Genomic DNA, 18,023 nt, shown 5'->3' with positions numbered 1-18,023 from the left:
TGAAAATTATTTAAATTACCAACCCTGTTAAACGCCACTCTGTGAAAAATTTGGAACGTTTGATTTGCCAGAAGCAATGGTTCAAAAATAAAATAAAGCAAATCTTTTTTTACTAGTGCTATGGTGGATAATTCCTGGCAGTGGCCGACTAATATAAACCGGAGTGTTTTGATTCAATATGGGATGTATTGGTGTGACCAGCATTTGTATTCAATGTGGAATTATTGTGATCTAGTAGATGCCTGACGATGCATGCAATGCAAGGAGCACTATGATCTGCATCATTTTAGCCATTCTTTAGCTGGATGGCATGCTTTGGCGCCACGTATATGTATGATTAGTCAAAAGTGTAATTAAATGATGATGATTTAAGTTTTTTTGTGGCTACCAATTTTTTGTTTAGCAGGTGAAAGTATCTATACACTTCCTACATAAATGCAAGCCTGCCTTGAAACAAATGCTGGTTCTTTTGACGATGTACAATTTAATCTTTTTAATTTCATGTCCATAATACTATAGCATGAGCATAAACCTTGGATTAGGATTATAATTCGAACGTATTTTATTCGTTAACTACATTTCACGTTTGTTCGACCAAACGAGGCGAAGGTGTGAAATATGCATGAAAAGAAATCTGAGAATACGTTTAGTCCAAGGAGAGTATTTTCATACAACTGGAGGTCTCGTATCACGAATACATATCTGTAATCTTCTAACGTAACGTGTCTATGTCTGTTCATATGAAGGACCTGCATTACATAGGTAAATTTGAGAGTCTCAACCAGCAAAGAGAACCACTGCAACGAAAGAACCTCAGCTCCAAAAAAGAGTAAACAAAAATTCAGGGATCAAAGGAGTGGGCGTTTGTTGTCAGAGAAATGTGACTAGCAGATGCTGCTGATACAGTTGTTGTGGATATTCGGCGCTTTTGAATGGCCCGCGCATTAAACGCCAAAATAAACATGGCGTCCTTCGCGTGTGTTCGCATGATTCGGGCGCTCGGAAGGTTCGTGCAAATTTTTATATGGAAACCTATTTTCCAAAAACACAGGAGCATTGCGCCGAAGCTAACTGATCCCCGGAAAATAATGGCAGTCAGAACAAACACTCTTAGTCAGAAAAGTGTAATGATTTTTCAATATCTTTGCACTCATACGTCACCGAAAGAGAAGAATTCGCTGTAGGCTGGTGTAGTTTTATTTTGTTATTTTGAACCTCAAAATAATTGGAGCCGGGTTAGCTTATACAGGCGGATCCAGACTAACTAATAATAACCTATAATTTAAAAATAATTCTCTGAGTAAGTTTCAATACAGTTAGATCCTGTTCGGAAAAGTGGTAAGGATGAGCAGTCGATAGCACAACACGATAGAGGGGGCCTAATAAAAACTTTCAAGTTTGGTATAAATTTCAGACCTTTACGATTGACACGTAATGCTATCACAAGCAATAGTCGATCATTCTGCGACTCAAGGAACAATGGCAAACTGGAAAAATTGGATGAGCTGCTTAAGAGTTTCTCGGTAAGCGCGTAAAAGTAAAGCCTAATGAGTAGTAGCAAATAATCAAGTATAAATGGTTATGTGATGTAGTCTATGCCGAATGAACTGTTTTTGTGGTTGGGTTAACAAACATAATAGAATGAACATTATAACGTAGTTCTGCATTATTGTTCAGAAGTTTTATGAGCGACCAAAAAACAATTTACGCTTTTCTGTTCCTTCTACGCAGAATTACTACGAATTAGACTCTGTGACATGCAAAGCTATTAAAGGTTTGTCCATGTTCATGGTGTTCCAGCCTGGCCAATTAAAAACAAGTTTGAGTACTTTGAAATTAAGTATGTGTCCTTCAGTGCACTATCGAAATAACTGCAAAAAAGGGTTAAAAAGAGCAAACTCGTCAAAAAGAAAGCAAGCGCATATAGACAGTATGAATTATTTAATCTTTATTTGCATTTAACAACCGAATAGTACAAACTGACCAGCAGAACAGCACTAATGTATTTCTAGCAGTATACATTTCTTCAAAAGTTGCTAGTTTTTCTAATGAATTCCATAATGTAAATTCTTTAAATAATTATGGGTTGAGATTTAGCAATGCTCCTATAGTCCATGCTGTTGCTATTTTATTGCTTAAATTCGACGCTAGTCCTTGATGTAACTATGATGCACGGAAACAAGACACATGTTTCTTATAGAGAGAAAATTCTTGTTGTAAACGTTTTCAGGTCCTTAAGTAAGCTTACTTTTTGCATCGAAGTTTTTATATCTGCATTATATGGCTTCACCGGCAAAAGTTACATATTGAATGAGTCATAACTGTGTTGACGTTTTCATTTACAGAACGAAAAACGTCCCGATGCTCCGACGGTGACTGCAGCCAAGGCTTCGAAAACCAAAAATGTTCAGGTAAGTGCACTTTGTTCGTCCGTGATGAGTTCTCTTCTTTACTTAAATTTATATTCACAGAGGAATTGGCCTCTGAGGTCTGTACATCTTCATCATTTATAGAAACATTGACTTGCCGCGATGCTGAGTTACTTATAATGCTAAACTTGACTGTATTATCACCATGATTTGTTAACGCCGCGTTCGGTACGTAACTGTATTTATGTATGTGTGTTTGATATTTTAAGTTTCCAGGCGTTGCTCCGCAGGTCGTGGTCGCTGCTAAAGAAGCCGCCAAAACCCTGCCTGGCAGCGTCACTGAAAATCTCACGCGACTTGTTCAAGAGCTCCAGCAAGTCAACAGGGAATCAGGCGCGGTATCGTTGGAGTTAGTTGACATACTAATTTTTTGTTTCCTCCATTACATAAGTAATAAAACTAATTTTGAAATCAGATTAGTAGACGTATATACATGAATAAGCTTTATAAACAGTATATTTAATCAGCCTAAGTATCTTCGAATATTGGTTCGATTTATAACCGTCTCTTTGTAATGTCTCTGTGCCTAATGTAGGCGTAATGTAGGTTTATTATCAATGACTTCCCAGCACTGGATTTCTGTCAGATACAGCCACCTCGATTAAAATAACTTTGTGATAGAGCAAGCAGTTTTTTTCCAATCAGAACAATTTTTCGTATATTCTACCCTGCTTCCAATTTCAGGTACGAAGTTTGTTAGTTAAATTGAGATCAAGGGAGCTTTTATGTTTTCGGTAACATCAGACATACTTTGAAGAAGATTGTTATTAATGTTTCAGGTTTAATAATCTCCATGACAATTACTGGACTAAATGTCATATTTGTGCAAACAGTGTACATTTTATTACACAACTCCCCCTTGCAAATATTTCTAAAAATGGATACTTGGATGTTCTTTTGCAGTCAGCTCCTGGGTGATATTGAGGTCTATCGCCATAGGAAAAAGCGTCATGATTCAAGCAGTGTTAATAAGGAATTGAATGAGAAAATGGATGAAATATGTTCCATGGCCATGGGAGAAGAGGTTGAGTATCAAGAGTTCCAAAGAGTAGCACCTCGTGGTAATGCGCGACGGAAGAAAGTTAAGCACCAACAGCACGAGTAAGTGATACCACAACTTATTTTTAATTAAGATATGTAAGCTTTTCTAGGCTTTGAATTTTGCGTCCTGTATCGGCGTAAGGCATTCCGTCAGACGGCTGGCTCCCAGCACAGAATCAAGTTTCTCTATGCCCGGATTTAAATCTAGACCAAAACATGTCCCAGAGATTTGCAGGCAAATACGTTATCGGGGACGAAGGAGATACGTAAGCCTGAACTTACTTTTCATTTCTTAGCTCTTCTACAAGAAAGCGATGTTCATCTATAATAAACTATACAGCTACGCTGTTCCGTTATTTCTGTATAAAATGGATAATAGCACAGCCTTTCAGCCTAGCACAGCCACAAAAATATTTTAATACTAAGTTGCATCCAAGACTATATGAAGTTAACATACGTTGAACTCATCTTAGCCATGTACGATACGTGGTTTCGGTTAAAAAGGTAGGCTAATAAAGCAGGTACTGGTGTCCTCAGTGATTTACACCGTTTGCTAAGAAACCACAGTTTTTAAATAATTCTTATATTTAGGTAACCAGGCACATTACCATAATAACACAGTTAATTTCATAGTCAAAAAGTACAAAAACATGTCACAAATTAGGGGCAACCGTAGCGGCACATACGTTAAACAATGAGATTATTGACTACTGTGGACCTTGCAGTAGCTCTTTTTTCTTTAATACATGATGTATGTATTCTGATCTTGCAACAGAAAGCATCTCATTGTATAAAGTTTTTCTGCCTTGCTAAAATCATGACTTAATCCCTTTTAAAACCTATTTTCCACATCAATAAAGTGTACATTAGAATAAGAACGTATATATTATTTATACCGTTGATTGTACTGTTGATATTTCTAAGATTGCCTGCCAACCGAAACGTCAGAATCGCACTGATAGGACAAAGGTAGAAAGGCGCTAAAGGACTGGTAGAAAAGGCACATAGATGACGGCTAGAATTGTCAAAAGGTTTCTCATTTTTAGTTGGTAACACAAGTTAATGGGCTGGTTAGGTGGAACATGCTATAACAGGAATTCCGGGTACGTCATGCCTACTATCCAGTTCACGTTGATACGAATATCTTATTTAGGATATATAAAAGAAGCCTGGATTGTCATGTACCAAGATGTATGACTGATTTAGTTTAGTAAGTGCCAGGTAATAGCTATGCTCCGTTTGGCAAAAATGTTTTGCTTGTAAGTGACATTTATTACAACAAATAACGTAGCTCACCTTATGATCGAGGTCACGAAATAACTGGCACAAACTGGCCTTAAAGAACTGGCGTCCTATCGTGAGCACTGGGGCTGATATTCTGTCACGATAAGAAAGTGACCAACGGAAGTGCCGGGTGTAAGTGTGCATTTTCGAAATCTTGATTTTGTTAATTGCAATAGCTATTGGAAGCGATTGGAAGTATCATTTACCAATAGTGAACTTTTTTTGTTCCTACTGGCGACCTATTACCGATTAATCCTTACGTTTGCTTGACCAAGGAATTGCTATTCGATTTAATTGCAGCGTAACGAAATTTCTTATCTGTTAAAACTCTTACCGCGCATACAATACAGATTTATTGCATGAGCATTTTAGTGGATATCACTATTTATGACGCTGTCATCTTTTTTACTGATAATGATACCTTTTTACGTCAACGTTTCAGAAGTGTTTCACCATATCCGGTTCTAAAGACCCTTACGTGGCTGGAAGCCATAACGTGCGTGTGTACATCCTCGTAGTCAGTCAACTATATTCTACATTTGTCCTTTCGGCTTGACATTTGTAGCATTTTTGCTGCTGCGAAGAAACACCCACCGTCTTGTCAGACTTCTAATGATCTGATATCTTAGCTTGTCTGTCGTTTTTTGTACACATATCCTCGATATCATTCGCGCCTGCATCTTCAGGACATCCCAGGTTGTTCTCTGGTTTTTGCGTTCTTTGCTGTCCTTTACCTTTAGGAAAATAGCGCGCCAACAGATTTGTGACTTGCGCACAAATTCCTCGCGGTGGATTTTTTCTTGCTATGAGGGAGGTCTCCATGAACAGGTTTTAAGCGTTTAACCAGACTCAAACACGCGACTTGTGCAAAACTGGCTTTTGATACTAGTCTTAACCATTACGACGATCAGTCATGGTGAATACAATATAAATATGTGCTACTCCAATCAATCACAGTGGTGACGTTGTCATTAAATATATTGGAAGCATAACAGAGCTTTCTCTATTATAACATCCCTACAATTTAACGTAGGCAATACCGAGGCAGCTAGCAGGTATCTAACGCAACATCGTCTTCATCGTTTTTACTGTCGAAGATAATGTTTATATAAGTTCTGATGGACTAGAAGTTAAATCGCAACTTTATTTTTCAAAGATATTTTTTGAAGACGTCAACATCTGAGGTTCATTACAGCCATAGCCAGAGAGACTTCATAGGACCATACGTGTCGTATATATCAGTTTTTTAACTCTGATAAATGACATTAGTCAGCCGAATAAGGATGATTTGAAGCGCACATTTTGCCGTTATATTTCAATAAATTATAAGTTATAAACGTTGGTACCTGAAATTTCTATCAGGATGAAAACCAATCTTTCAAATTCTCGCAACGTGTTAATATAAATGTGCTTTAGCTGTTAACACTTCATGTCGAATGTATTCTTTATGGTCTCTAGTTTTAGAAGTCCTAGTTCTATAGATCTTGCTCCTTAAAACCCTTCCCGGAAAAAGCACAGCAACTTTAAATCGCGTGAGCGGAGCTGCCATAGAATCCATATTCACTGAACAAAAAAAAAACTGCCCAGAATCGGCACAATGCTTATTTGAACTCCGTAAAGTAACTGTTCGTGAATGGCGTGAAATTTCGTATATCAGATAAAAAAGCGAATTAACTGAGAAAACTTTTTTGGTAGAAATTCAAGACCGCGCTACAACAGACTTTTGCCAACAACGAATTCTTTTTACGCAACGAATTTCGCGACGCTGCACATAGCCTGTAGGCTTAAGCTCCTAAAACAAACTTTCCTGTAACTAGCTCTCAACTGTCCCTTTTGCGATAGACCTCGGTACCACTACGTCAGGAGTGCTTCACAGATTTGTCAGGATAGCTGGCTCAATATGAGTAATCTGGAAGGACTAAACGAAAAAAGATAGTTTTTATCCCTTTTCCTATATTTTGAATTTTTACTGAAGGATCGAAGTTCGTTTACGTTTAGATTTGAATTCAAATCACCTCGTATTGTAGATATGTTGTCACTACACTACTCAGAAGACAAGCTTGAGACGCTAAATTGCTGCGATGTGTTAGGGGTTAAGCTTTCTAGATTCCCTAACATGTCCCTAGCTGTTCCATTGACAACTTCATCAATGCGGGCCTTGTGTCAGTGCGTAAGCTGCAAGATAACAGACAACTAGTCGGCTAAAACATTTGAAAGTTTTCCAAAGGTGCAGTATGCTTATTATGGAACAACAGTTTACGTAAAAAAAAAATTCATAAGATGTACCCTTTGACATAAATGACAAATACAGCTCTTTCTACCGGGTCCTCTAAACAGTACCCTATCTGTGCGTGCGACTTTGTTGTACCGCGAACATAATAATAAAGTTTATGTATTAGGAATGACTCTATATTATATAAATCAATTTATTAACTCAGATTACGTCATTCAAAACGTGTACGGAAAATCTCTCTGTCCATCTGCATACTTTCACTTAACAGTTTGACCTCATAGCAGAATTCGTTAACGGTTGACTACTCATTTTATCCTTCAGCATTGGCTGGCGTCACTGTTTCTAGTTTGGACTGTGGTCAGGCTCTGCAGTAATAATGATCAAATGTCAAGAATAGCTTACTGCGTTCGCTTGTTATACAAATTCTTCTAGCTTCAGCGCAATAATAATTAGCACAGAAATATTGCCTCAGTAAAACCTCGTATTGCTATTGTCTTAACCGATGTTAGTCATTGATTTGTTATTTATCACTAATCAGCACAAAATGCCAACGCAATTTACAAACGGGATAGGTTTGCACTACTGTTTTGGCAAAGTTCCTGGGCGCAATTACGTAAACAACATGAATAAATTATAGTGTGGGTACGTACGTATGGAATAGTCAGGCTATCAGTAAGGTTTAATAATGAATCAGATGATTTGCATTAATTTTGAGATGTTTATAAAATTCAGCTTTTTAATAAAGTTGCAGTTTTTCGGCAGATAAACTATATATACAGGGAGATGGAGACAACCAGGAGTATCCGTGTTCTGTTGATTATGTTATTGCGTTTGTAGTTGCCTCTGTATAGTTGTGCGTTAACGATTGCTGAATGCTTCTCAGCCGCGCGGAGCAACAGCGTGAATCATACCGCAGCGCTGAGCTGCAATTATATTTAATTCAGTCAGTAACAAGACAGGATTCTCCGTCCGAACACTTTTTCTTTCTAATTTCCTTAAATTAATACGTCATAATGTATTAACTTCTTCCTATTAGTACATGGCCGAACTAATAATGGTAGAAAAAGAAAAATAAAAAAACCAAATTTGGCGCTGTATCTTGTCTGCCTTAAATCCGAATGAAAATATGCGAAGACGCTGATTCTAAGCTCCTATGATGACTCCGGTCGTCTTTGGGCATCATCCTGGATACAAACTGGCCCCATTTTGTTATTTGTACCATCGTATTGCATGGCGGTTTCGAACGAAATAGCGCGTTATAGAATAGTTCCGTTCAGTGTTGTTGTTGTTGTTATTTACTAGTGCTCGACAAATTCAGATGACGAAACAAGTAACAGCAGCGGATATTAGCAACACGACCAAAACTGTGAACAAAGCTTCACTTGCGAACCGCGAAATGTCGGATTCGACTTAGTGATTTCCTAAGTTTTTGTCTTAGACCTTGGTACCTATTTGTTCATTGTGTAGTTCAGTCGCTTTTGAGTGACTAATATATAGCTCCACTTCTTGTGTATATCAAGTATGTATGGTCCAAAGCAGTTGGCGGCGTGCTACAGAGCTGACAGTCGATATACTAGTCAGGGGTACGTCTGAACCAGAATGTAAGAAAAAATAAAAACAATAAATATCTGTCCATTCAGCTAGCTTTACTAGCTAGCATCAACAAAGTATCTTCTTACAACAGTGACGGTTGAAAGCCGTGAACGCAATGTAGACTGCAGTTAGAAGCATCTGCCTCAAATAGAGCATTTAATTGGGCACTCAAATCACACGATTCCGATCTACAAAAGCTGCAAAACTTGACTATGTTTATTACTTCGTAACGCAATCAGCATTACGTCATCCTGATGGATGATCGCAGTTGCCATGGGCCGTCTGCCTGCCGGAAAAAGGGCGTTATTCGAAGCTTGAGCATACTGTTCGGCTATGTCAGTCAAGGGTATCCAATCGTTTGGTCGTCTATACCGATCCACGCGGCGGAAGCCTTCGATATTCGCATCAGATTTAATATTAACGATAACACAAACGATAAGAGATAACAAGGCGAACGTTGTATTTTTTCTACGGGCGTAGGAGAGGTGTGTTGCTGCGCGTGGACGCGATAATCCGAAAAAGCAAGAGGCGCCTCTTTACTGTAGCGCTGTGAATTAGTAAACATCTTCGTCTTTATAGAATTATCTTGCTGCATGTTGTTATATAATTTGTTCATGACGGCAAATGCTTATGCACGAATCGTTGGAATCTCGATAAAATCTTAAATTATATGGTAATATGTTTAAACGACGTATCCGAAATTTCACACAAAGTTGATGAACTAGTTATGGAGCAATAAAGTGTGTGAGCTAGTGAATTACATGGAACCGCGTGTTTAGGATAACTCACCAAAAAAAGCAGGTTCCCGAATCAGACTGTTTTCATCAAATTGATGAAATTTTTGACCATAGGTAAGGCCATCAAAATACCAGCGTTATTGGGTTTCGCTCTGTAAGTCACAAGATGCGAAGTCTCTTTTATATTACACCCTTGCGCGAGCTCGTCTCACGGCAGTTCCTTTAGATTGTTATGATTCTAATCATCCGTCTGATATTCTGAAATGCTTTCAACTATGATGTGTGGTAAACATGTCAAATGTATGATTACCTTGATTGAGCAGTGTTCAACAGGTGAATATTCTGTATAGCATTTGTTATACCGCGATTCACTGAGTAATAAAACGCAGCTATTTCAAAAACGACACATGCTTAAAATGTTAACTATTCAGAAACACGCTAAAACTCGTAGCGTTGTTACCTCTGTCGCTTTCACAGAATCGGTACTCTGCAATCAAAATAGTTTAGTTTCTTGAACATAGATATGATTCTCTATTCCTTTACAATTTATACTAATAAAAAAAAGGTTGTTAGTTTCAGAACATGTCTGAAATACCCTAATGTGATATTACACATTATCAATGCTATATACCTACTGGGCAAACTACAATTTAGCTTACAATATCTAATACTGTTTTGGTGTCATTTTTGCCTTGTGTGAAATACTGCCAAAGCACACTTTGTGCTAATAAGACATGCTGTTTAAATATTCATTGCGAGGGTGCACGGATACAAAGTACAATATGCACGTACAAGCATGATATTCTTTACATACTATTTCATATTTGTTCGCGCAACGAAAAGGGTAATTCATTCGCTGCTTTTAAACGACTGATCTTCGATATATATTGTTATGAGCACTAGCATTGGCTTCGATCGTATCAAGCATTGCTGTTTTCTCAAACGTCGTAAATGCTGGTTGATACGTTCGAGTGTTTTTTGTCAATGATCTTGAATTCAACGATAACTTATGAGATCTCTGACTTTTTTGGGGGCAGCACGTTTCGCGGATGCGCTCCCAACCTTCTGAAGTTTTTCTGAAGGAGTAATCACGTCTGTGATGCGCCCCGCGTGTTTTAAGATGACTGTCGTGCCGTAATTACTTCATGATTGCTCATGAATTAAGTCCATCAGTGGAATATATTGGATTGGGACTTCTGTGCACGAAATGTAGAACACCACGGTTTTCAACTGCTAGTATCGCACCTAATTTTCTGGTTTATCCGAAAAAACTTGATCGGTCAACTTCTATCGACTATCTACGACCCTTATTTCTTTTTTTATATGATCTGTATATATTTTCACAGATATAGATGGGGTACTATTTACATTATTCAATTTTGTATGGAAAAGTATATATGAAATATCTCGGCGCTCTTACCTTGGAAGGAACCCGAAGTGTCCCCTATTGGAAAGTTTACATTGACCCTGTCACACAAAGCATAATTGTTGAAAGAACTTTAAATCATCATTCATTAGAAGATGATCATTGTCGTCTGTAAGAGAACGTTTTGAAAAACTGACGTGCCCGTTCAACTAATTTTTTTAAGAATTGCAGTCGGTACACTTGAGACTTTTGCAAAGTCGCCCAAAACACGGAGAGGATGCACATGTTGGTATAAAACAAGTCTGTTTGACGTGTCACCCGTTTTGGGCAGTTGCTTCAGACCTCTAATAGTATATTAACAGGCCTGACATATACAGCAGTGCGTCGTCTAGCAGATATGTAGATTCCACCGAATTTGTATTTGTGCTTTTTCGCGATCATTTGCCATTAACATTACATATGGACGCCTAATAAAAGCCACTTAGTTTTTTGCCGTTATTCCGTTATGAATATAATTGTGAATCAGTTTCGGCACTCTGCGTTGCAGCTTTCTCTGATTACGCGTTGTCTTTTGGAAGCTTCATTCACCTCGCCCTGTTAATACGAACTTTTATTATTTCTTATAATCATATCATGAACGTATCTTAGTTAAACTATGACCCTGGTTGTCGTTTGAGTAGAACGTATTGGTCAACTAGCTGGTTATATTATAAAGCTCAAGTGTTCGTACGTGCGGTTTACATTACGCAGTACTTGCAGAACATTTCTAAATATATATGGTTTAGATAATATTTGTGTTATTGTATTTTGGTAGTCGATGTATTTTGTAAATCTGCACACCGCGTTTCCTCTACGTCAACATGGAATGTATGGTCGCATTTCCCTGCTGTCGATTATTCTGATTGTTTACACTATATAGAACGGATCCCCACCGATTACAACCCGGTTATTGACGTGGTACAAGGAGATCGGAATCTCAATCGGCCCAGCGAGGACACTTCATGTGTGGTATGAGTTTGGTGTTTCTAGTACATCGTTAATTTTGGAAGTGTACGAGATTGGAATCTTCAGTAGTTAGTCACTGGGTACTTTTTACCTTTATTGGTTTCTATGGCGGTGCCACATTAGTCGGCTTACTTTCACGTCGCAAAAGAGTTTTTTTTCTCTAGATTTTCTGAAACGATATGAAGGTTACTTGTTGAACTCTATGGTTCCGGCCAAAATAGAATTTGTGTTCTGCATTTATTTACTCTTATCCACCTGAAGTTTTTCAAGCAGGGACTGCGATGTTCGTCACTTACAATCAGTATATAACAAATTAATAGCATAAGTATGTATTCGGCTAGCGTCTGTGTGGCCTTTGTCTGGACCGTTTTAACTACAACCTTGCTTTGTCTATAGTTGCTACTGTAACGCATAGATTACTATCGAAAGTATGTTTCGCAGCCGTTGCATTCCGTACCTTTTCCTTTCTCCCTTCTTCTCGAATAATCGGGCTGGGGTTCGTTAATGTGCAAGGGTCCATCACATAGCTCTATGTTGGGAAAAGGTGTAAGCTTTAAATTGGCTTCACGGTCTTTTGCTACCTTGCTTCAATCCAGAGACGTGTTGGCGCAGGACAACTGCGGTGCAGCAGCAGTGATATACGCAGAACAGCATAGTGCCCTGCGACCGGCAGTCTGTGGTAGCATTTACGGAAAGAATAACAGTGACGACTTTCATTCATGTTCTTCTAACCTGCTAGCAGTGAGTTATAGAGAAAATGCCTAAACAGTCAATGTTATTCAGAGGATTAGCAATGCGACATCGAGTGTACGGACAACTAGATCCGCGGGTCAAGGATTGGTTATTTATCGGTGACCCTCTGTTCCCGCTCGTTGTACTGGGAAGCTATCTGATGTTTGTCTATATCATTGGACCTCGTTACATGAAAAACCGTCAGCCCTACGATCTTCGATGGGCGATCAAGGTGCACAATCTGTTCATGGTGTTTGCGAATGCGTACTTCTTTATTGAATTTCCGAAAGCTGCTTATTGCGGCGGATACAATCCACTATGTCAGGGCATGACGTACGCGACCGATCCAGCAAGTCTGCGGATAGTTGAGCTCGGCTGGTGGTACATGCTTGTCCGCACTCTGGATCTACTTGATACGATCTTCTTCGTGCTGCGCAAGAAGAACAGTCATATCACGTTCCAGCACGTTTCCCATCACTTCTGCTGTCTTTTTACGGGACACATATTCTTATCACTTGGTATGGACGGCCATCCGTGGTTCGGAGTGAGCCTTAATGCTGGCATCCATGTCGTAATGTATACGTACTATTTTCTAGCCGCACTTGGGCCCCACATGAAGCCGTATCTTTGGTGGAAGAAACATCTGACCATTGCTCAAATTATACAACATTACCTTATCATTTTCCATGGAATAATTCCTTATTTCTACGATTGCAAGTATCCGAGGTTTCTTCTCAATCTCGCTCTACCTCAAGGACTCTTAGGTCTCGGTCTATTCATCAATCTCTACGCGTTGTCATATACTGGTAAGAAAAGCTGGAGCGACATTTTCCTACAGGCTACGCCCTGTGTCCTCAGCGATGATAACGATCCGATGAAGTTCAAGCGACTCCAAGCTGAGCAAGAAGGCTTACTTGTTGGTGAACGTCTCAAAGATAAGCATAATGATTTCGACGTGAAGTGCCGTGCAAAACAAATAAAGACAAACTAATACGTGGATATGAAGGTCGGGCAATGAAATATTATTGTCTCATGTGTAGTTGTCGACTCGCATGAGTTGAAGGTCGCTTATTTTGTAATTTTTAGGATACGTATTGAAAACAAGTGCAACAGACCTCCATAAAGGACTCGTGAGCTCTGTGAGTGCCTGAAACTCTGATGCAGAATATAAAAATCGTATATACTCTATCAGGGTGTAGAGAGGTTCGAGTATTGAAAGAATTCAAGAAGGATAGAGAAATCATACGTGTTCAACCAACGTTAAATTTAAGCAGCAATACTCATCGTAGTCAATAGTATGGTTGAATATGCCCGCGCAATTTTTGTCCTCAACGAGGGCAAGTGTTTTGTTCGTAAAGTATACATGAACGCAAACTAGCGTGTGATATATTTATAAAGGTATGAGTTATAATTCTGAATGTTTGAAATAAATGATTTCGACTAGCTGTTAGTTATAATTTCAGCTTTTTGAATATTCTTCTCGTAGTTGGCCCATTGGTCGACAGTAGATAATGCTTCAAATAGTTTATAATTGATATTCAGCCATTACTCTTTTGTGGCTTCCCTCTAGTATGTAATGCTGTTAGAAGCATTCAGGAAAAGACATGTAAAAGATATAAAAAATAAAAAGCAAACGTTATACATTAGAAAAGCCACTGCTATGATAAACTGAATCAACTTGGAGAAATACTACTCAAATCGATAGGTACGGAATAATAGTATTAGTGAGCAAAATAATTTGCAAAATTGCTTTTTTTGGATAAGCGACGATGGCTATTTATTCTAGAGAAAGGTTTTTACGCGTAGATGTTTGAAACATATGTTTTGATTGTTATTTTCACAACAATGATTGTTTATTTTCTGAGGGTTCTATCTAGCGTGACCTGTGGCGGCTCATCTTGCATTACTCTTGTACAATCTATAACGTTGTCGAAACTTTGGCTTCGGATCGAGATACAGTCATTTATAACCGGCCCGAATGAAAGCTTGTAACATCTGAGTATTTAGAAGAGAATCTGATTTTTTCAACATGCTTCAATTGTATCAGCACGGCATAGCTTTTTCACAGTAGTATAAATATGTGAATTTTAATGCATGTATTGATGACACAAAACCCTAAATTGCCCTCTCGAATGCGTGTTGTATCACTATGCTGATTATTAGTGTTGAAATGCCACTATCGTTCTTTCGACGCTAGAAGCACGTCTTATTTAACGATCAAACACTCTGCTAAAATTATGCTTTGCTAAATCGTTGATAATATGGAAAGGCATAAATATTGAATAGAGCAAAACATCTTTGTTTCGGTTATTAAAGGTCGTTTGATGTAGAAGATACGGATGAATGCTGCAAAACTTGTTATTTCTCCGTTTAGCCGGTTAAATCTGTTTAGACGAATTGTGATAGCTTAGTAGGTAACATATTTTCCCGGTAGCCTTCGAAACATGTTGTGATCTACGTTCGAACCTGGACATAGACAAAGGGACAGATCGCGTTTCGTGCTGGAAGCTAGCCATCAGCGGTACCAGGCGTAAGACTCGAAACATGCAGGAGACGAGTTTGCAACAAATACGATGGAATAACATTTCTGGGGCGCTTATATCGTTACAGAGCTATGCTTATTTGCATTGCTAACTGGTGGCATCTAGCATGTTTTGTGTTGCCTCAATTAAGAGAGCACGTAGCACCATATGCGACATGGGGTAAATGCATTAAGCAGCAAATGCACTTTGCTAGCGAATATTTTTGTAATTCCTATCATTGACAAAATTTTGTCATTGGGTGATGTCCTTATCCAAGGTGCACGGTATAATCGAAGATAGATAATCTTTAGCTCACGCCTTCGACTCACAAGTCTTGAGAAATCAACAGAATAAAACGATTTTTATCAGCCGAAGCTATATTCATATATGTTTAACAACTTGTACCCCAGCTAAATGTGTACCGTCATTCTCTCGTCAAATGTTTTGGTTCAATTTGTAATGCAATAAGCTACTGTAATTAACAATGCTTTGGCACAATTTCAGTCATACGACATAATCAACAACAAGTTGCTTTCGCGTGCCATCTGAATAGTGGCTTTCATTATTGATCACGAAAATGTTTTATAGGCTTGAGATAGGCTTACTGTTAGCAAGCCTACAGCAATCTTCGTACCCTCTTCCAAATTAATCTGAAACTATGCCATGCTTATACAATGTGCTTGCTGCCCAATATTTAATATGATATTAGAAAAACTGTATTGACTTAAGATAACTACGCTTTCACTAAAAAAAGTGAATTTTTGTAGACTAGGTACTGCTAGCGACTGTAACCCTAATAATTGTAATTTTTCTCAGTAGATAGAGCTAAAAGATTTTTCTAGAATTTTAGAAGCCTTTGTGAATCAGATACATGGATAAACATGATATTAGTAATGGTACAAATATTTACTTGTTTAAATATATTTTAGTACTATTGTCTCAGCATTAATTATGATGCATGAACAATAACGAATTGATGAAACAAAATTAAAAAAACGCACAGATCAATGCGACTCATGCGATAGCAATGCTAATTAGAACGCACATTTTCTTGCACAGACATTATTTGCGATTGTCGACGTATTCCAATAAATGTCGCTTCTCACCATAACGTTCGTCCTAGACTTTATCTCCCGTAGACACCGATTTAAGGTAACGATTGTTTCAAGTGCTTAATTATACGGTGCGTACTAAGAATTGAAGTTCATATCGTGTTCCAGTACGGTTCAACAGTTCCCGCTGTTTGAGGGCCCAGGTCTTGGAATATTCACCTCGACATCGCATGACGACAAAATGTTTAAACCTGTAACCCTACTGGACACGCTTGTAGAACGCGAAGCACGCCAAAAAATTACAGTGATTCCAAAAAACGCGCTCGACGAAATGATCCTGTGGACCGAAAGTGGAAAACTGTGGAAATTTCCCATTGACAATGAAGAGGGTAAGAAGAAACAATTTTTCCGTATGATATTCGGATGAATTTTAGTGCTTAAGAGTAGCATCGTCAGATTTCTATATACATTAGCTCATTAAACATAAAAAAAAAATCAAAGTCGAGCATCTTCTTCAGTAAGTTAACATTTTTGGGTAGCGATTTTGATAAGTACAGCATTATTAAAAACGTAGGTAAAAACGTTTTCACAAATGTTTTCTTGCTTTCCTTCCACGGCCTGCATACATTACCGAGTGGAAATTAACAAAACCGCACATCGGTGAAAACTCAAGCAGTCATAGCTTGAGCTAAGCTCCGATAGGATATCCTCATATTTTGTGCTGAAATGTTATCTATTACGTTTCTTAGGTGCCGGTACTTTATCAACACTACAACTAGTGGCTGGAAGACGAATTCTAAGGAATAAAAACATAGCTCACAAATGTTAGCGACACACGAGTTGCATGCTAAAAATCGGCAATGACTTTACATGAGCACATACTGCTTATAGAAAACGCACGTGGCAAAAGTCTAAAAATGCTTATCTGGGATTAACCATGTTTCCTATTGTGTTTCACCTGCTATAACGTCCCATTCTTGCAGGATTCGACAAAGAAGCTACTGTTAGTTTCGAGGACCACGTATTTTTGGAACATCTAATCGAAGACGATGCGGCGTTCCCACACGGACCGGTTCGAGAGTTCATGGAACTCGTATGTGTCGGCCTCTCAAAAAACCCATACATCACAGTTGAACGAAAGCATGCGTGCATCGAGTGGTATCGCGACTACTTCACAAAAAAGAAAAAACTTGTCAAGGCAGCTGCACAGAACTGAAAACAGAAAAATAACTAATGGGACAGAAAACGGTTTAGCATGCCGCTCCAATTTTATTTTAGTCAAAAGTGTCATTGTTTTGTCCGATTTGCGCAAATTCGTAGAAGGTGCATTACGATAATGGTTTCAGTATGCGTGTTATAATAGAAGCCCGAGCGAAAAAACGAAGTTCGAAAGTGGATTGCTTCCACGGAACTACAGGCGGAAAAAGATCCAAAAGATGGAAAAGTTGTTAAGGTTTTAATAAAGTAAATTGTTTAAATTACGATATGCTTTTTTCTGCCCTGCATGAGTTAGATAGTAACTACGTGCTCAGCAGTGAAATTTGTTTCTTGAAGGCATCAGCGCTGCGAAAATTTATTCAAGATTAATGATAAACACAACCAGGAATATAAGCATAACTTCCTTCATCCTTGAAAATATGACTAAAATAATGGGCTTCCAGAAAATTGACTTTAACTCGGTGGAAAATGCTCGATAACGAATTAACAAAAAACACGCCTGCAGCATACGATCGCTATAAAGACGAAATATGGCTCAATCTCTACTACCAGTTGGATAGGAGGTAGGCGACAAAACAGCCTTGTCTTAGAGAGAAATCTAGTTCGATCGCAGTGTCGGATAGATTTGGACATAAGATTATGGTAGTACATGCAACGGACACGAGAAGCATCCGGTACTACAAGTTGCACGGAAAATTAAACTATCGATGCAGCTTGCTGTCTTGAGTTCCTCAAGAGGCTTATAAATTTGACGACGACGTTAGACCTCATCGTCATGCTTCAATTGTTTTCTGAATTAAGCAACAGGAAT

At 38.4% G+C, this 18,023-nt stretch overlaps 1 protein-coding gene and 1 pseudogene across 2 annotated transcripts; both read left to right on the top strand.

Annotated features, from left to right (window-relative positions):
• The first annotated feature begins 856 nt into the window (after window positions 1–856).
• mRpS31 (mitochondrial ribosomal protein S31) lies at window positions 857–17,475 on the top strand. The gene is made up of 7 exons (XM_022815027.2): window positions 857–1,006; window positions 1,415–1,523; window positions 2,346–2,411; window positions 2,639–2,778; window positions 3,333–3,530; window positions 16,163–16,383; window positions 16,978–17,475. Exons 1-7 carry the CDS (start codon window positions 933–935, stop codon window positions 17,208–17,210), a joined length of 1,041 nt encoding a protein of 346 aa, XP_022670762.1. The 5' UTR covers window positions 857–932; the 3' UTR covers window positions 17,211–17,475.
• On the top strand, window positions 9,440–13,817 carry LOC111254326 (very long chain fatty acid elongase 7 pseudogene; annotated as a pseudogene). Its single transcript, XR_015319795.1, has one exon. The product of XR_015319795.1 is annotated as a very long chain fatty acid elongase 7 pseudogene (transcript).
• Window positions 17,476–18,023: the final 548 nt, after the last annotated feature.

Source organism: Varroa destructor, unplaced genomic scaffold, assembly GCF_002443255.2.
Source record: "Varroa destructor unplaced genomic scaffold, Vdes_3.0 BEIS01000001.1, whole genome shotgun sequence".
NCBI lineage: Eukaryota > Metazoa > Arthropoda > Arachnida > Mesostigmata > Varroidae > Varroa > Varroa destructor.
The sequence above is the reverse complement of the archived record's forward strand: the minus strand, read 5'-3'. Positions and strand labels throughout refer to the sequence as shown.

Excerpts from the sequence above, each read along its gene's own strand:
- mRpS31 (XM_022815027.2), top strand. The coding sequence starts at position 933 with ATGGCCCGCGCATTAAACGCCAAAATAAACATGGCGTCCTTCGCGTGT. Across the intron at positions 2,412-2,638 it reads CGAAAACCAAAAATGTTCAG|TTTCCAGGCGTTGCTCCGCA; the intron begins GTAAGTGCACTT and ends TGATATTTTAAG. Across the intron at positions 16,384-16,977 it reads TCCCATTGACAATGAAGAGG|GATTCGACAAAGAAGCTACT; the intron begins GTAAGAAGAAAC and ends CCATTCTTGCAG.